The sequence below is a fragment of the Chiloscyllium punctatum genome, chromosome 14, assembly GCF_047496795.1.
Source record: "Chiloscyllium punctatum isolate Juve2018m chromosome 14, sChiPun1.3, whole genome shotgun sequence".
Lineage (NCBI taxonomy): Eukaryota > Metazoa > Chordata > Chondrichthyes > Orectolobiformes > Hemiscylliidae > Chiloscyllium > Chiloscyllium punctatum.
The window spans coordinates 30518980-30539836 of NC_092752.1; the positions used below are offsets into that span (position 1 = coordinate 30518980).

Sequence of the window (20857 nt, forward strand, 5' to 3'; positions counted from 1 at the left end):
ATCCTTACTTCCCTGATAGTAGTAGTCGGGGTATTGGTGGCCATTGGCTGTTGTATCATACCCTGAGGCAAGAGATAAACAGGGGTAATGGGGGCTGATCTTAGGAAAGTGGAGGATGTAAACAGGGGAGGGAGCAGTGTAAAACAATAGAAATCTAATCATATAAATGTTGTGTATGAATTGAATTTTGTATGTATGTCCTCTGCCTTATAGACACTGGACATCACACCCACTTGCAAGTGTAAAATAAATGACACTACTGATTCAGATCTTGTCTCGGATTGAAATTATTGAAGGGCTTTGTTTCTCACACTTTATTCCTAATAACACTGCACCTGATGGTTCAATTACTCGGGCCTTAAGGGGATTGACTACCTTAGCAGAGGAATTGGCTGAGAATTCAGGAGTAGAGACATCTCTCACAGAATGGCTTGAGTCCTGGTTTGGAAGGTAGAAGGGGGTGGTGGTTTCTATCCTTACTTCCCTGATAGTAGTAGTCGGGGTATTGGTGGCCATTGGCTGTTGTATCATACCCTGTATACGAGGGCTCACCCAGACTGATTCAAACAGCCTTGATGAAACAGGTGCCCCTAAAAGAAAAATGCAGAAGATAACAAATGGTAATTAAAGAAAAGGGGGGAATTGTGGGATATAGGTAAATTAATGTTACTTCTGCAATTCTGCAATTCCATTTTACAAAGTAAAATGAACTCACACCAGTGTGTAATTGTTTTAGCCACGAGCTGAGTCAACAAGAATGGAAACGATGTGGAGGAAATATATAATTGTTTTTGTATTAGCTAAAACTGTATGTCAGAATGAGATGTGCCAGCACAACATGGTAGACATTACGGGCAAATAGATAAGATGTTGTGAGGGGATGAAGTTAAGCTAAATACGCCTGTACAAACAGTAGGTATAAACATCTGTTTCCCACTTTTTCAGAGACAGAGGAACAAACCCCAATTAAAAGGGTCATAGGGATCCAAATGGCCTCGGGAAAGGCACAGATGAAGGGGGTAGATAATGATGAAGAAAGAATATGCCTAACGATGACCTACAGCAGGATGAGGTCAAACAGCCTCGTGAGGCCAGAAATAAGCATTTTGTCACAGACAAGGCCGGATAAGGTAAGAGATAACAGGGGTAGTGGGGGCCGGTCTTAGGGAAGTGGAGGTTGTAAACAGGGGAGGAGCAGTGTAAAACAAAAGAAATCAAAGTTTTTAAATGTTGTGTATGAATTGAATTTGGTGTGTATGTCCTCTGCCTTATAGACACTGGACATCAAACCCACTTGCAAGTGTAAAATAAATGACACTACTGATTCAGATCTTGTCTCGGACTGAAATTATTGAAGTGAGTGGGCTTTGTTTCTCACATTCTGCCTTGAGACCCTGCAACCACAGGGGATGAATGTGGATTTCAACAGCTTCCTCATTTCTCCTCCCACATCGCCCCATTACCCCAGCCTCCAACTCGGCACCACCCTCCTGACCCGTCCATCACTCCCCCCTCTGAACCTGCCACCTTCTCCCTCACCCTCACCTACCCATAGCTTTCCCAGCTACCTTCCTCCCAACACCCCCCCCCCCCCCCCATTTATCCCTCAACCCAGACCCACAAGCCTCATTCCTGATGAAGAACCTATACCTGTAAGGGCGATTCTCCTGCTCCTCGGATGCTGCCTGCTTTTCCAGCCCCTACACTGTGGACTCTGATCTGCAGCCCTCACTTTCTCCCTGTCAGCGATGTTGGGAGTGAGGAAGGAGCCGATAGAAACAGGCACGCGCACTGTTTGTTGCGTCTGGTCGCGATACGTGATATTTCGGGCTTCCTCGACTTTGGTTTGCATTTTGAACTTTCTCTTTCACAAGTGTGCGAGCCGGGGCAGGCAGACACAAACAAACAGACAGACAGACAGCTGCTGAACACACAGGCTGCCTCCAGCCCCAGTCCACCGGGTGTGCCTCTGAGCTAGGCTTATTTGGAATTAGAGCTTCTCTCTATTCCCTGAGAGAGGGAGAGGGAGAGGGGGAACTTTGCCCCCGTCGCTGAAGACCCTGTCCTGAGTCAGACAGCCGCCGAGATCATGATCGCCGGCCTGCGGTCATTGAAATCCCTGGCGTGAGGAGGGTGTAAAACGGGCGGATGAACCCACTTGTGTGCATCTTCGCCTTAACTTTCACCAGGCTGTCGCTTATGCAGTTCGCTCTATTCACACAGGTAACTTTTGGTGGGGGAAGGGGGGGGGGAAGAGTATTTTGTGAACGCCTTTTTGTTTGTTCGAAAAGCCACGATATGAAAACAAAATGTCAATCGCACGCCTGCCTCATTAAGCTGATTTTTGTGAACCTGTACCGTGTGTTATATATACCTCCGTCTTCCCTGGAGCACTCGGCAGCGGCCGATCGCTGTTCTCTAGAGTTGGTGGGGTGTGGGGTCAAGAAAGGCGACTGTGGTCACTCATAATTTTCTGGCGCGCACCTTTACAACGAGTTCCCCCTCCCACTGCTACTCCCAGGTCATTTCCTCTGCCCTGAAGCTCTTCAACCGCGTCCTGAAACAAACTCGCTACCACAGCCACGTTTGCTTCCTCAGTGCCTGCCTCTGTAACCAACTCATCCCCACTCCGGACCACCTTTAAACCAGCAGACCCGAACAGGACAAACAGTACAGACTACAGATTCAAAGACACCAAGCGCTGGCGCCAGTCAACTTTAAACGCTGCACGCTTTCCAATTCTGAATTAGCTTGTGTTAAGGTTTCAGTTGGTGCAAGAGTTTGCACACCAACACCGTCTGTGGTGGCAGTGTCCCGACCTCTCAGCGAAGAGGCCTGGTTCAAGTTTCAGCAGTTCCAGTTATGCCCTCTCTGGAAAAAAAGTTCTTTAGGAAGTATCTAGCCTTTAGCAAGACTTGATGTGACGCTTAGTCTCTCTCCCCCTTCAACAGTTATTTTGTTTTTAAAATGGTGTTTTTAAAATAAATGCATTGCATGTTTCTCCAGTGGTGGGACTGGCTGCCATAGGAACGCCATGCTGAGGGTAATTATAATATTAGGGAGCATGCCTCTTCATTTTTCTCCTACACAACAGATAGGGGACCAAAGTTTTAGGTCATGGAATAAAAGGGCCAGTGACAATGTGGGTTCCATGTGTTAGACTGGTTGGTAAGGTTAGGTCAAATGGGATACAGGGTGAATTAGCCAATTGGATACAAAATTGAAGGTAGGATTAAAGGGTGGTGGAAGAGGGATGCTTTTCAGACTGGAGATCTATGTGCCACAAGGATCAGTGCTGGATCCACTTCTTTTCATCATTTTTATAAATGATTTAGATGTTAGTACGTTTGCACATGACACCAGAATAGATGGGGCTGCCTTTTGGAAGGAATCGGAAGGCATTGGAGAGCGTACAAAAGGGAATTAATAGAATGTTTCCAGGGACGAGGAACTATGACGATGGGTTTAAGAAACTGGGAACAAAAACAGAAACTTCTGTTGTTCCTGATTTCCAACATTCACAATTCTTTTGGTTTTTTTGTAGAAACTGGGATTGTTTTTGCTGGAGAAGTGAAGGCTGAAAGGAGATCTGATTGTTTTTAAAAAAGAGATTTAAAATTCTTCAGTATCTGGTCTCCTTCCTATCGGACAGATGTTGTGAAACTTGTAAATCTTTTCTGAACCGTTTCAAGGATGTTGCCAGGGTTGGAGGATTTGTGCTATAGGGAGAGGCTCAACAGGCTGGGGCTGTGTTCCCTGGAGGCTGGGGGGTGACCTTATAGAGGTTTACAAAATTATGAGGGGCATGGATAGGGTTAATAGGCAAAGTCTTTTCCCTGGGGTCGGGGAGTCCAGAATTAGAGGGCATAGGTTTAGGGTGAGAGGGGAAAGATATAAAAGAGACCTAAGGGGCAACTTTTTCACGCAGAGGGTGGTACGTGTATGGAATGAGCTGCAGAGGATGTGGTGGAGGCCGGTACAATTGCAACATTTAAGAGGCATTTGGATGGGTATATGAATAGGAAGGGTGCTGGCAGGTGGGACTAGATTGGGTTGGGATATTTGGTCGGCATGGACAGGTTGGACTGAAGGATCTGTGTCCATGCTCTACATCTCTATGACTCGATGTAGGCATAAAATCTTTCCACTCATGAAAGAACTGAGGACAGATTTTAAGTAATTAAGTGGGGAGAAAAAGTGTGATTATGGAGGGGAAGAATTCTTCACACAATGAATGATTACAGTATGGAACACACTGCCTGATTAGTCAAGTCAGATTCGATTGAAGCATTCATAGGAGAATTGGGCTGTGATTTGATAAGAAACAATGAGTAAAGTTATAAGAGAAATGAGGAGTATTTGAGATGCTCATTTGGAGAGCTGGTGCAGACAGCATGGGCTATGCTGCCTCTTTCTAAACTGTACCAATTCTATAATTCTTTTTAGTGGCTGTGTCTATGATTGCACATGGAAGAAGCAGACGTAACATTTTAACAATTTTCATAATTCTTCAGGTTTTGGCATGTCTTAAATTACCCCAATTATGCTGTATAATTGCTTTCAGCAAACATATCAGAATACATATTTTAACCCCTTTCGACGCTGGTCTATCTTTGCTCATTCCTGTTCTTTGAGGGCTGAAGGGGAGGAATTTCATATTGTAATTTTGCTTTTAATTTGGTGGTAGTTCAGGGGCCAATGAAAAACCTATTCAGCAACTTATTCTGTTTGCTTTACTTGAGGGGAGATCCAAAACATAATGTGACATTATTCAGCTAAAGTGCCTTAAAGTATAGAAGAATACCATGTAATATCTAGTTCTGGGTTTTATGGGCTGTTAAATTGAATTCACTCAAAAATCAGACTCTTTGATATTAATACAGGGCAGACTTACTCAACATCTCTATAATCCTCATATTTCCAAACCTTTCTTTACAAGCTTACTTTATGTCTTGTACTGGCATTTTCTGTAACAACACAAGCATGAAATTGCACTGATGTGCTTACCATAACCTGCATCCCTAGTTCATCCACCCTCATAGCAATAGAAGCACTGTAATTCAACACTTCCCACTTGCACTAGCAAGCCTTGTTTGACAAGGCGTAAAATCCAGGAGCTAAAAACTGAAGTATTTTTATTAACTTTTTAAAGTGCTTAAGTCGAATGATATCTATTTTAGAATTTACTCTGGGTAATAGAAAGTTGCAGAATAGAATTTCTTATTCTGGAATGCCTGCCAAATTAAAGACAGGAAAAGTTGCAATGTGGACTTTCCTATTCTCCTGACCCAGCACTGCCAAAACAAAGAACCCATGGAGATGGTGAGTGAAATTAAATGTACTCTGTTTGCAGAAAGTCCCAAAAGCAGCATGTCTTGAGAAAATTAAAATCCTAACATGCCAAAATCATTACAAAAATGATTAAAATTCTCTAGTGAATTCCTCCAAATAAAGAAGGCAACATCTCCTTATACTGGAATTACCCTTAGTGTCTGCTTCCCACTCAATGGCACCCAGTTGTATTGCTAAAGAAACACATTCTGCATGTCTTAGTAAATCAAAATGATTGTGTCAAGGGGAACTTAAGTTTCAGTATTCAAGAAGAAACATGGCATTGCTTTTTGGAGTAGGAATTTGACAGCCGACAATAGATAGCTGTGCAAGACGACGATAGAAAATACAACATGGATTCCATTATCACAAGATAGTGGCTACGTTACTGGACAAATCCAGAAACCCACAGTAGTAATGCAGGATATGATTTAAGTGGCAGCTGAGGAAATCAAATTAAATTGAAGAAAATCTGGAATAAAATGCCAGCATAGTAATGCTGACTATGAAACTACTAGATTGTTGTAAAAACTTCTCAGGTTTATAGACCTTCTTCAGCAAAGGAATTTGCCTGTTTATCCTCAGTCTGGCATAGATGTGGCTCAAAACCCGCAGCAGTGTAGTTCTTTTTTCACTGCCTTCGGAGTAACTTAGCAAGCATTTAATTATAGCCAAGAAAGTGACTAATCATCTTCTCAAATGCAATTAGAGATAGGTAGTAAATACTAGCCTTATTAGTGGATGCGTGGAAGAAAAGTGCTAAAGACTGTAATTTATAAAAATTGCATATCAGTGACAGACAATCTGCTGCATAACAAAACCTTCAAGCTCTCCCTCTAATGTTTACATGACACGTTTGATGAAGCACATTATTTTGTGGCAGAATAGTTTTTCCAGTTTCTTTTTAGGAAACGTACAGTTGAGCAGAAACATCAGTTTGAATCTTTTCCTGACTAGAACAGACTTTATTAGAAGCCAACACCCATGGGGAATGGGTTCCCAGCTCTTTTATTTAAACAGCATGTTTGGATCTTATAACCCATATGGGAAAAGATGCTTATGAGAACCAAGTGCTTATTTATCTATTTATATATTTATTTTTCTGTCCAGTGATGCTATTACAGACCACTTGGTGGTAGTCTTTTTTGACTACCACCAAATTGCCCTTGTTACAAATTAAGCAAATGATAATCAAACTTTACTCACTAGAGTGAGTATAACCATTTTTTAAAAAAAGGTAAGGAAAGAGGAGGGAACTAAATTAAGATAGAGTTGGAAGGTTTAATAATGGTCTCCAACTTGCACTGTGCCCAACTGTCTCTGAAAGTTTCAAGGGTATTATTGGACACTACTTGCCGCCTCACCAAGGATACTTGACATAAACATGGTTTGGAGATGCCGGTGTTGGACTGGGGTGTACAAAGTTAAAAATCACACAACACCAGGTTATAGTCCAACAGCTTTAATTGGAAGCACTAGCTTTCGGAGCGCCGCTCCTTCATCAGGTGGTTGTGGAGGACACAATTGTAAGACACAGAATTTCTATAAAGCTAGTGCTTCTAATTAAACCTGTTGGACTATAACAGGGTGTTGTGTGATTTTTAACTTTCATATGAACATAGTTGTGGAAGAATGGAAGGCAGCCGGGGACTATGACCCCCCCCGTCCACTGCCTGCTGTCTTGACCTGTGGATCATCACACTGGCCAGGCCCACTAGGAGATTCTTTGACTTGACTGCTCCTCTCTGAACAGGGCCAAAGACCAGGAGTGTGAGGCCGAAGTGCCATCTAAAGAACAGTGACATTTTAAAATAAATAATCAGAGAGGATGTAATCATTCACAACCAATAAATATATAGTTCACTGACTCCACAGCACTGTAAAATAAATAAATGGGCTGTGAACCACTGCAGTCAGCAATTGCACAGGACTGCTGTATTGCAACACTCTCCACCCCAGGTCCCTATTGTAAAGCAGGAGGACTCCCGTGTAGAGAGCCTTCCACTGAGGATCCACACCACGGTGTGTCCAGGCTGTGAATAAAGCAGAACAAATGGATGGTATACAGCAGCAGCCATATAGGAAACTCCCTCACACCAGACAGAAGGACACAGACAGCATTACAATGACATGGCTCAGGTTGTGGGCCATGAAGTCTGAGGGGCACTCTGGACCCCCAGGGCTGATGCGAAATTCTGTCTGAGAAGGCATACATGCAGGCCAGATCCCACTGCACATTAGAATGGCCTCCCTTCGTCCGAGCACTGCTGTTTTCGATCAGTAGATAGCATTGGCCATCAGCTGGACGTCCAACACTGCCTTGTTTGTAAATTCCTGCAGCAACATTCAGTCTAGGCCTTTGCCACCCAGCACGACCCTGACTCTGGTAACACCCTCCCTGCCCGCACCAAGGTCCATGGCTCTCCACTCCGCCAGCCACAGAATCTGCGATGGTGCAGGTGCAGATTTCTGAGCAGAAGCAGTCTGACAACCGCCACTTCTGATGGTGGGAAGACCTGGTGTGAGCCGACCAACCACATTCCAGACGTTAATCAGATCCTGGCAGCGTTGAGGGAGACCTGAAGATGCTCACAGTCTATGAATAGGAGTTGCATGTCACTGATCCAGTGGCTGAAATGCATTGCCAGGTCACATCTTTGGGAGGAAGCTCGATTGTAAAGGTATTGCTCCAAGGTATGAAGGTGGAAAGTCGCCATCTGGTTACAGAGGCATGCTGGTGGCTCACTGCTCTCAATGGGGGGGTATTCTGAACCTCTGTGGTGATGCAGTTCATCTTGATCACCATCTTCTGGATTTTACTGACAAAGTCAAGAGGAGGAGTCAAAGGAACCAGCCAGTATCACAGCATTAAGGCCACCGGCCGGTTTATGACCAGTGCTCCAGCTGTGTGAGATAGCACTGTAAGCAGTCCCGCACAGCACCCTAGGTATTTGGAGACTTATGCATCCAGCTCCTGCCAGTTCATTGGCCAGGATTCCTCAAGCCAGGCTAAATAGATAACCTATCTAGAAGTTCTTGGGAGATATTTTCTAATCAACCTGTTCAGAAATAGTGTTCTGGAGCAAGTGGGATTTGAACCCGTATCTCCTGATACAGAGGGATGGACATGACTGCCATGGCACAAAATCCTCACAAGAATTCAGCTGTTTTTTTTTAGGTATTTCAATCAACCTGCTCAGACATGTTATAAAACACCTCCAGAACCGGTGGGACTTAAACCCAGACATTCTGGCCCAGTGGTAGGGACACAACCACTGTAGCGCAAGATTGTCATGAGAACACAGCTCCTTTTTTTTATTTTAAGGACCTACCAACAATTTGCTAATTCACCCAATGTAAGAACCCCAGCTTTTTAAAAAGTTTTAAACAGTGGTAGTGCCCCCATCTCTGGATTATATGGTCTATGTATAAATCTCACTTGCTTCAGAAATGTCATTAATGCACCTGAACAAGTTGATTTAAAAATATCTAAAATACTCACCACCCATTTAATGAATTAACCAGTTGACATATTATCAAACGTTAACAACAAGACTTTTTTTTAGTTTTAAACTCACCACTAAATCATTCATTTTATCACTTAATTAACACTTTACAAGCACTGCCCTCAATGCTCTCGATGTCTTTAGAGAGAGATGGGCAGTATTGCTTTATTTCCCCTTCCAACTTCATTTTGATTTGGCCCCTTCCCATTCTCCCTGCCCCCTCACCTTTGATTGTTCATATTATCCATCGTGGGCTTTGCTTTAAAATATCTAATTGGCTACACAGGTGTTTTACTCATAGTAGTTAGTGTTTAGAAAGGAAAATGAGAAAAGAGTCATGGTGGTTTTGGTGGTGGGAAAGTTGCGGAATTGTGTGTGATCACGCTTCTGGGTATAGAGAAAGAAAAAAAATACAAGTACTGCCCAAACCCAGTTTAAAAAAAAATTCATTCCTGTTCAGATATGTTGTGACCAATCCCTAGAGTAGGTGGGACTTGAACACTGGGCCTTCTAGCTCAGAGTGGCCACAACCACTGTGCTACAAGAGCCCTGAAAACATAGCTCTTTTCTTTGTTTTCTTTTGTATCCAGAAAGACTCTTACACACAACTGAACTTTTTTCGCCATATCACCAAATCACTGTTTTTTTAATCTATTAACCCTCCCCAGTAAATTGCCCATGTTTCCAATTGAATAATTTACACGCAAAGCACATCAAAGATGAGGGAAAGTGGTCTAAATCAAAATGGAATTGGAAGAGGAAATGAAGCACCCTACCCTCTGAATGCCTCCGTCTCTAAAGGTATTGAATGTTATATTTTTGATAAACCTGCTATGACACATTTCTGGAATTGAACCCAGACCTCATGGCTCAGAGGAAGGGATACTATCACTGCACCACACACAGCCTATTTTTTTGGAAAACCTACATCCAAATTAATTCATTAAAACAATTGACAAGCAATATACCAGACATAATATAACAACAACAGAAACCAAAAAGGTGGCTTAAACAAGACGGACAAAATTCAGAGTGGTGTTGGAGGGGCAGATAACATTCCCCAGTTCCCATGGTGCCCACTGAGAACACAGCAATCTTTTTGAATACCCACTGCAAATTACTGAGCAATTAACCAGCACTGCCTACCAGGCTGGTTGTTTTGACTATTTATGATTACAGTAATTTCTTCTATAACACAACAGTTCTGTTTCTGTGTGAACCTTCGCTATATAAAAATTGCACAAAACAGATAAAACTTAGTGTTGGCAATCTAATTGCATTATAGCGAACACACGTTTTACAAGTTTGTGTTTTAGAAACAGCATTCCCAATTCACCAATCGCGTTACAGCCAATTTGTGTTAACAAAAGACTCACTGTACTTTGCCTCTGACTTCATAAGGGAGAGGGATAATGCTGAGAATCTAAATAAAGAGGTTGTGGGGGGGGGGGGGGGGGGGGGATGCGGAGTGTGATGGCTGTGAAAGAGATGTTATGGCACATCTCTAGGGCAAATGAAACTTGAAGCCAAGTCTTCTGGCTTAGAGATAGGGACACTACCACTGTGCCACAAAAGGCCCTTACCTGATAATGTCCTAGGCTCAGCCATCTCCAGCTGCTTCATCAATGATCTTCCCTCCATCATAAGGTGAAGAGTAAGAATGTTGTTGATGATTGGAAAATATTTAGTGGCATTTGCAACTGGTGAGATACTGAAGCAGTTGTGTTCAAATGTAGTAACATATTGACAATATCCAGGTTTGACCTGTGAAGTGGCAAGTAATGTTCATGCCACACAACTACCAGGCAATGACAGAATCTAACAATTACCCCTCACCCAATGGCATGATTGTAACTGAGTCCCCCATTGTCAACATCCTAGAATTACCATTGACCAGAAACTGAACTGGACTAGCCAAATAAATACTGTTGGTTCACGAGCGTGTCAGAGACTAGTAATCCTGCAGTTTGATGGTTGAAGTAGAAATCCTCATCACATTTGAAAGAAACCTGGATCTGCCCTTGAAGTACTGCAACCTGAACTAGGTGCTGGAAAGTGGGATTAGAGTGGGCAGCAATGGGTATGCAATGCCCTAGTGGTATTATCAATCAACAATCTAGAAACCCAGGTAATGTTCTGGGAGCCCAAGTTCAAATCCCACCATTTGAATTACATAAAAGTCTTTAATTAAGATTCTAATGATGACCATGAATACATTGTTGATTGTCATAAAAACCAAACTGGTTCACTAATATCTTTTAGGGAAAGAAACTGCTTACCTGGTCTGGCCTACATGTGACTCCAGATGCACAGCAATGTGATAGACTCTTAATTGCCATCTGGGCAATTAGGGATGGCAATAAATGCTGGATTGCAGGGATGTTTTCATCCTGGAATGAATTTTAAAAAGCTAGTTTATTCTGATGGTGCAGAATCGATGGGCTGAATGGCCTTGTTTTACACCTTTCTATGGTTTGGATGGGTGACCAAGAACAAAGTGGAGGTTATGGGGTGGGGACATATTCAGAGTGGAAGGCCTGCTTCCATACACTGCACTGTGTTGAGATTCTTTGTAAAGAAAGGATAAAATAGAGAAGGGTCCAGGCTGAATTTGCAAGGCGATCCCAGCAAAGCACAGACTGAATTTTCCTGACTGCAGAAACTGTCACCAGATTATAACTGCATGACTCCCTGGACTTAAGTGGACCTGACTGTGTCTATCTCCTGGACTAGGCACGTCCCAGCTCAAGGATTGGCCCCTGACTGACTGGAATCTGCCCTTGCCTTATTGAGCATTCTCTTTCTTTCTCATATCACTATGCTCTTCAAGCATGTATGCTGTGTTCACCACATAAACTGTTGGCATATGCATCACATCAGCACCATATCACACTTCAACACATATTCCCCTTTCAGATTAACTCTTCACTATGTCCTACACCAATATTTTCCTGCCTTTCCTTCTGTGCTAAAGTACCACCTGACAAGTCTTGGCTAATGCATTGTTATTAACCAGTTGGGTGCAGTGAGAGTCCAGGGACATGTAGTACCTTTGAAGACATGGTGGCATCTAGTGCAGTTGTCATTTTTCTAACAGAAGTAAAGAGAAGAAATATTGCAAAGACATTATTAGAGGAAGTGAAAGCTATGTACTCACCTGGCTGATGTTGGAGGACCATGTGCTTGGTTTCCGCAGTCAAATTTATATCTCAATTGGATGGAAGTTATTTGGGAAGGGGAAGTTAATTCAAGTTTTTAGGGTATTAATGAGATGCATATACATGTATATAGACTTTTCACCACCTGATAGTGAGAAAGTCATCATATGAGTGTTTACTTGTGAAAGTTTAACTTGGTGGTGAAAATCTGATTTTTGGATACTTGTCTGATTTAAGTCATCATGCTTAGCATTATCCATCACCTGAGAGATAGGAAATCCTTTTCTGAATCTTTCTGTGACAGAAGTAATAAGGCCATGATAGAATCGCATTTAAGGACAGTGTTTACTTGCATTAATGTGATGTGGAGGTGCCAGTGTTGACCTGAGGTGGACAAAGTTAAAAATCACACAACACCAGGTTATAGTTCAACAGGTTTATTTGGAAGTACTAGCTTTTAGAGCTGTACAGGTTTGTTCAATATATTGTTTTAATTGCATGACACTGATCTTTTGCTATAAACTCTGTGTCTTATAATCCTGCCCTACGAGTTACCTGATGAAGAGGCAGCGCTCTGAAAGCTAGTACTTCCAAATAAAGCAGTTGGACTATAACCTGATGTTGTCACTTTTAACTTTGCATTACTATGTAAGAATAGGTTGGGTATTGAAATAACTCCACAGAGACGGGTATCCCCTGTCACCAAGTCACCCTTTATTTACACGTGCATAGTATTTGACATTGGCTTTCTCAGAACCAGCTCTCAAAGTGTGCAGAACCTTTGACACATCTCTTTATTATTTTTTCTTTTCTTTCTTTAGCTGCCTGTGCAGCTGAGCACAGCTTCAAATAAGCAAAAAAGAAAGAAAAGCCAGAAAACAAACGATCACAATAATAAAAAAGAAGAAACAAAAACTTCAAAATAAACTCCTCCTTAGTGGGAAGAGACACCAACAGAATCAGTCTCCTCTCCTCTCTTAATACTCATATTTATATCTGTCAGCCAGGGCTCACTGATTGAACCAGATTAACAGCCCTAATCAGGAACTCACATTCTATGAGGTCCACTTGGCTGACCTCATTACAATCAAAACAGGTATATGATTTATGGTAAGGAGGATATAGGAACAGTGAAAGCGCATGAGGTTAGAACTACGGCTGACATGAAGGATATATAAAAATGTGTAATGGTTGGGATGTGGCCTGTTTGTATTGAAGTTTCGAGTGCTGGCTATCACTGTCTACCACAAAATACTTTGTAGATTATCCCTTTCTTCAAAACAATTTGTTGCCTGAAATTGATACTTCTTGAATAATTTGAGTTAGTTGATTTCTAGATGCATAGAAATAAAGATGGGTTATCAAACAGAAAATGCAGTTTATATAAATGGTGGTCAGACATTGGTAACTTGTAAATATGATATTTATATCTAGATAATTTTGAATTTCATTCTAACCAAGAGAAATTTAAAGCTGCAGTAAAATAAATTTATAAATGGATGGCAAAAATCCAAACCAGATCTTGGAAAAAGCATCTTGAACAGTGATCTAAATCAAGATTAGAGTGGTGCTGAATAAGCACAGCAGGTTAGGCAGCATCCGAGGAGCAGGAGAATCAATGTTTCAGGCAAAAGCCCTTCATCAGGATCGAAATGTGGAAGGTAATGGACCAGGGCTTCCCAAACCCTAAGGGACATGGAAGCCACTCCCGTCCAAAGTGATGTGTGATGAGATTTCAAGGTTGTGAGCTTAGAGGCAGCAATGGTTCCCATACTGAAGTTCTTGCAAACCATTTAAAATCAGGAAGTCAACTAAGCCGAATTAAATCTATGTTAAAGGATGCTAGGCCTTAACGGGACACTGTAACAGAGTTTAAACAGTCATTTTGGAAATTAAAAATTAACTTGAGAATTAAATATTAACAATGTGATGCTAATCATCCATGGAAGTGGAGCTCAGACTGAATGTTAACAGTGGCAAGTCTCCTTTAGATCTAATTAACCCAACTAACCAATCTTGAGGTCTGATTCTTGATCAAAAACGCAGTGAAAACCCAGCAGTTTAAACACTTGCAGTCCCAAATCTCTCCTGTTCTTTGCATTTGGAATCCTGGTCCAACCTGCTCTCAAAGCTCTTATCACGAACATGTGTTGTGGTATCCTTTTATTGTCTGTGCTACGGGAGCACACTGGAGAGAAAATAAATAATGCAAAAATGGTATCAAAGTATAGCTGTAAGAGGTTTATTGTAACTGCACTTAACTGCAGTCCTCGCAAAGTTTTAATTGTTTAACTATGATTAATTTGAGCCCAAGAGGGAAAGTACAACAATTAGTTATTGTAACTTTAGCAGGTGGATTAACCAAAATCCTTTAGCCCCTGGGTAAATAAGGTTAAAAAAAAAGTATAAAATAATGGGTGGATAAGATCAGAAATGTCAGCTATTATGAGGGGGCATAGCTTTAAATTAAGGGGTGGTAGGTATAGGACAGATGTTAGGGGTAGATTCTTTACTCAGCGAGTCGTGAGTTCATAGAATGCCCTGCCAGTAGCAGTGGTGGACTCTCCCTCTTTATGGGCATTTAAACAGACATTGGATAGACATATGGAGGATAGTGGGTTAGTGTAGGTTAGGTGGGCTTGGATCGGCGGAACATCGAGGGCCAAAGGGCCTGTACTGCGCTGTATTTTTCTATGTTCTATGACAGCCTTTCACTGTGGATGAAGCATGGCACAATATGATGACAAAATACCCACATTCTATTAATTTGGAAGCAGGTACAGGTATTTCTTTTGGAATGGGGGGTGTGGGGTGCAGAAGAAACATAAGTGATTCTAGTTTACTTTCTTGCAAAATTAGAATCTATGATGGGGTCACAAGATTTACACTTGTACTTAAAGGTGAGCAGTGAGTAATTGAATGATCTTTATCTGTTAATATTCATGAGACTGTTATGATTCATTCCTAATGTTACTCCTTGATATGAATGTTACTTACATGGTGAATATTGGAAAAAACTGCTGTTGTTTTAAATAACATTCAAAATCATGCAGGTTGCTAATCCTATCCGGTAAATTTTATTCATCCTACTGTAAGCCATTCATGGAATATTGCATTAGTTATACATCATTACATACTGAATAAATGATGGTTTTTGAAGTTGCAATGTACTTGTTTATGTATAATAAAATGTGGCTAATTTAGAAAGGAGAAAATCCTTTTTGTTTTTGGCGGGGTGAAAGCCACCAATAGTTTTATATATTTCAAAAAACCCAGAGCTTAATATGTTCCAAGATGGCATGGTTTTATAGACTTATCCCTCCACCTGATTAAATATAATGTTGTTTTTGATATGAATGCATCATATTGTTCATTTACATACCATCAATCACTTTGAAGCTCAGTATTCTGGTGGGCAGTAAACATGGGTTTCAGTCAAAAAAAGTCAACCAAAATATAGCTTTTCCAGACTTCGAATGACTTAGATTCAAGTCTTGATAGAAATGAAAGTATGGACATGACAATATTAGATTTATCAAAAGCTTTCGACAAAGTTACTCATCAAAAGCTTATGTCCAAACATCACTACTAGCGAATCAGGGGTCATTATTAAATTAGATCCGCCATTTCCATATCAGCAGCAGACAAAGGGATAGGAGAGAGTGTGATGGGGAAGTTATCCCTCTGAAGATATCTCCTTTGGAAAATCTCAAGGAACCGTGTTTAATTGATAATGTAAATAATTTAAGTTGTCAGTTGCCAACCTTTCACACTTTGACCTCCTTTTGCTAAAGGCAGTCATTGTTGCAACACAGCACCAATCAGTGCAATTAGTCAAAAGATAACTTGCTTTAAATTTGAATTATTCATATGTGAATTGGAATTGTAAATATTGATAGACTGCATCTTTATCTGGAGGTATGACACTATTGTCACCCATCGAGTTGGTGGACTAAGAATTGCGTTTATGTATAGGAATTTAATAGATGTAGAATTTGGCTCTTCAGTGACCCAAGCATAAACTCAGTCCATTAAAGTAGCAGCTGCAGCCTGGCTATCAATTAACACTTCATTGCATTTTAAACGTTAGTTAAACAACAGTCTATCAAGACTTGAAAGCATGTGATTCATTGTATTACTACCAGCCAGTTTTTAGTCTGACTCATCAGAGTTCATACAGTGCTAAGTACAATAATTGACCCAGATTTTCTGGTGACCAGATATTTGTTTCTGAAGCGTGAAAAGTTTGGAAACTATGTGTTGACTTTCACCTTGTTTTACAAAACCCACCTGATTTATTACCTACCTCACCCTTTGGTGTCCTTCTCACATGTTCTAATACCACCATACCATGGACCATTTCCAAAACAACTCACCACTTTCTGGATATCCCAGAAATATAGCACACTCCAAAGGAGTTGCCAAGGATTGGGCAATTCATCTATGCCTGGTAACTTCGAAAAGTATCCATTTAGATCATAGAATTTAGAGGGTTCTGCTGCAGTTAGTTTAAGTACAGGTAGTTCTCCTATAACGCTGTAGTTGGTTCATGTGTGATACTGTATTCTGGAAAAGAAATAATGGGGCCTATGGGAAAAGCAGGGTTAGGGGCAAACTAACAAAAATACCAGTAAAAATGGAACAAAACTAGGAGTTAACCGAATACAAATGATAGCACAGTCTAAGTAAATTTGGACCCATTATATGGTACTGTATAGTGCAATTCATCAGAATCTTCAACTGATTACTCTCTGGTTTTGAGAAGATTTGTAGCTCAGGTTGAGGTTCTGGATGTAGGTTTGCACGCTGAAACCTTCCAGCTCAGCAAGCAAACCTACATCCTGATTATTCTCGATTGGCATCGATACATGCTGGCTGCACTACAATGGTAATACTGCACAAGTCAGATCCCAGAATGAAATCTGCCTTGATAGATCAAGAGCTGAATCTTAATTTTTTTTCTTTGCTAAGTGTCAGTTTTGTGAAATTTTTGAGGGTTTCACATCATGATGCTTAGGGATGTGTATCACCTTGTTTTACAAAACCCACCTGATTTATTACCTACCTCACCCTTTGGTGTCCCTCTCACATGTTCTAATACCAACATACCATTGGATATCCCAGAATTGATCACCATCCGTAGTGCAGCACCATCTTTGAAAAGGTTTTGTGCACTCAGACAAGAGCTTTAGTCCAGAGCTGCTCTGCATGGTTCTTGACATTGGCCTGGACATGGCAGACAATGGAAAATTAGTACCTCTCTTTGTGGGTATGGACATGAAGATGCTGCTGATGGGGATGGGGTGATGCAGAGGCAGGATGTCCTTTTCTACTGGGACCATACCAACCTTCCAGGCCAATGCAGTCTCAACCATCTAAAGGAATGCACAGAATATATGAAGAAGATCAATGACCTTCTTCAGTCTGCCAGTGAAGGTGCTACCATCTTCTCATTGATACCTTACACTCATTCTATCTCTGCTCCTGGAATACAGAGAGAACTAGCCATTTGGATACAGAACTGGCTCAAAGGTAGAAGACAGAGGGTGGTGGTGGAGAATTTGTTTTTCAGACTGGAGGCCTGTGACCAGTGGAGTGCCACAAGGATCAGTGCTGGGCCCTCTACTTTTTGTCATTTACATAAATGATTTGGATGTGAGCATAAGAGGTACAGTTAGTAAGTTTACGGATGACACCAAAATTGGAGATGTAGTGGACAGCGAAGAGGGTTACCTCAGATTATAACAGGATCTGGACCAGATGGGCCAATGGGCTGAGAAGTGGCAGATGGAGTCTAATTCAGATAAATGCGAGGTGCTGCATTTTGGGAAAGCAAATCTTAGCAGGACTTATACACTTAATGGTAAGGTCTAAGGGAGTGTTGCTGAACAAAGAGTCCTTGGAGTGCAGGTTCATAGCTCCTTGAAAGTGGAGTCGCAGGTAGATAAGATAGTGAAAAAGGCGTTTGGTATGCTTTCCTTTATTGGTCAGAGTATTGAGTAAAGGAGTTGGGAGATTATTTTGCAGCTGTACAGGGCAATGGTTAAGCCACTGTTGGAATATTGCATGCAATTCTGATCTCCTTCCTATCGGAAAGATGTTGTGAAACTTGAAAGGGTTCAGAAAAGATTTACGATGATGTTGCCAGGGTTGGAGGATCTGAGCTACAGGGAGAGGCTGATCAGGCTGGGGCTGTTTTCCCTGGAGCATCGGAGACTGAGGGGTGACCATATAGAGGTTTACAAAATTATGAGGGGCATGGATAGGATAAATAGACAAAGTCTTTTCCTTGGGGTCAGGAAGTCCAGAACTAGAGGGCACAGGTTTAGGGTGAGAGGGGAAAGATATAAAAGAGACCTAAGGGGCAACTTTTTCACGCAGAGGGTGGTATGCGTATGGAATGAGCTGCCAGAGGATGTGGTGGAGGCTGGTACAATTGCAACATTCGAGAGGCATTTGGATGGGCATATGAATAGGAAGAGTTTGGAGGGATATGGGCCGGTTAATGGCAGGTGGGACTAGATTGGGTTGGGATATCTGGTCGGTGTGGACGGGTTGGACTGAAGGGTCTGTTTCTACGCTGTACATCTCAATGACTTTATGACCTTCCCCACTCGCTCTCATCCTTGCTGACGTCTGACCCTGACTAACCCTGAATCTCTTCTGCACAGCCTATTCACCTCCTCAGGACATCTGCACAAATGCACCAAAAGTAACAATGTGATACCTACCTTGACCACTTCACCCACTATGTGCAGAGCTTCCTGACTTGGACCACCTTGAGCAGCTGACTGACCGCGTCCATGGAGTCCCTGTGGAGTTTGCTTTTTTGCAGTTGGTTACCATAGTGATTAGTCACTGAAACAGATTCACATGAGTCTACAGATATTCTTCAACATGTAAACATTTGTCAAACAAAGAGAGAGAGAAAAAAGCTGTTAAGACAAGCAACAAAACCAAGTTTCAAACTGCTTCTCAACATTGTCCTTTTATTGTTAGTCAATTCCAGTGAAATTCCGTTCTTATTTCAACTCTTTCAGTCTTTAAATTAACAGATTGCTCCCAGTTTCTTGACCTCAGGCTGTAGGGACATTTTCACGATGCTTTTCCAAGTCCACTAGCACAAACATTTACAATGCCTTTCACGAAGCTCTTCACGAGAAAGTGCATGAGCTGAGTGACCGTGTGATGCTGACGCGGAGTCCAGTCCTCTGCGCACTGTGACACCTAGTGTTGGGGATGAGAATTGCATAACAGTGAACGACAGTTCACTTTATGAAAAAAAACTAGGAGAAAGTGGGGACTGCGGATGCTGGAGATCAGAGTTGAAAAATGTGTTGCTGGAAAAGCGCAGCAGGTCAGGCAGCATCCAAGGAGCAGGAGAATCGATGTTTCAGGCATAAGCTCTTCTTCAGGAAAGGATTCCTGAAGAAGGGTTTATGAAAAAAAACGTCCGGCAATTCGCAAATTGCGTCATAGACAAATTGCGTTTAATAAAAACGCGTTATAGAAGCCCCACCTGTAGTTCCTCAGGGAGAGTTGGATGATTAAGTACCTAGGAGAAAGTGAAGACTGCAGATGCTGGAGGTCAGAGTCTAGAGTGTGGTGCTAGCAAAGCACAGCAGCATCCGAGGAACAGGTGAATTGACGTTTCGGGCATAAGCCCTTCATCGGGAATGATGAAGGGCTTATGCCCAAAACATTGATTCTCCTGTTCCTCGGATGCTGCTTGACCTACTGTGCTTTTCCAGCACCACCTTCTCAACTCTGATTAAATACCTAGACTACCCCTGCATAATTATTCAACTGGCCTCCCAGCCTAGCTCTAATACCTGAACTACATCTCTACTAGATCCTGACCTGTCATCCCAACCCCTCACCTGCACCAGTCACAAACCCCCTCACTGCCGGAACCCGACTCCTCTGCTGCTGCTGCTGCTGCTGGACTTGAGCCCCATTCTCCAGCTGGTAGACCTGACACCACCCCCATGTGAGCACCTCACCATTCCCCTTTTCTCTACCTCTGGAACACCGCACCCCCAGTTTTTCATGCCCACACTGAATCCCCCAACCCTGCTGCCAGATCTGTCAGGCCTCTGACCTGACCGCACCTTCACCACTTCCTCCACCCTGCTCATAGACCCAATCTTTACCTTCCCCCACCACTGGATCCCATCTCAGCTCTGCACTTCCTCGGGACCTGATATCACCAACCTCTTTGTTCCTGCCAGATTTGATATTTCCTTTCCAACCCAACCTACCCAAAAAGGACTCCCATTTACCTGCCCCTATTCCCACCCCCCTCCCCTTAGAACTCTACCCCTATCCATTTGCCCTATACCCTACTTGCCTGGCATCCTAATCTTGCACTTATTTACATATTTACCTTTTGATAGCAATTGGGCCATTAAATTTCAGATGATGACAACTGACTACTGTGAAAATAGGACTGTTTTACTTTCCCCCACTCCTCTGACTGCTCTATTCCACAGAAGACCTGTTACTTGGAAGTAGGCCAGTGCAAATCATAATTCAGTCGGTCAGTGAGTGGAAAATTTAAACCACAAAGCTTTACTTTGCTCAGCACATATACTATATTAACGTGAACCCGGTTAACATGCACCTGACTAATGCTACAACCTCAGAGTGGCAATCACATGCAGTTTCCCACTTTGTTCCTTTTTTATGAAACAAACAAGCTTTGCATTTCTGACAGAAGATTTTGATATATAACCCAGTGTTGTGATTTTTAAGTTTTAAATTCCAGATTTTTATTAATGTGGACAATCTTTCATGTTAAGATTTTAATGCATGTCCACAGAACATTAGCCTGAGTTTCTGGATTGCTAGCACTCTGCCATA

The 20857-nt window shown here is 42.0% G+C and overlaps 1 protein-coding gene and 1 long non-coding RNA gene across 3 annotated transcripts in view; one reads left to right on the forward strand and one right to left on the reverse strand.

Annotated features, from left to right (window-relative positions):
- LOC140485704 (uncharacterized) overlaps positions 1 to 2503 on the reverse strand; it is a 155015-nt gene extending 152512 nt beyond the window's left edge. Inside the window, exon 1 of the long non-coding RNA XR_011962413.1 lies at positions 2375 to 2503. This is a non-coding gene — a long non-coding RNA (uncharacterized lncRNA). The remainder of the gene's footprint in view (positions 1 to 2374) is intronic.
- il15l (interleukin 15, like) overlaps positions 1650 to 20857 on the forward strand; it is a 63855-nt gene continuing 44647 nt past the window's right edge. For both annotated transcript variants that reach the window (XM_072584127.1, XM_072584128.1), the window contains exon 1: positions 1650 to 2223. In XM_072584127.1, coding sequence (XP_072440228.1) covers positions 2149 to 2223 — 75 coding nt within the window. In that variant the 5' untranslated portion in view covers positions 1650 to 2148. The remainder of the gene's footprint in view (positions 2224 to 20857) is intronic.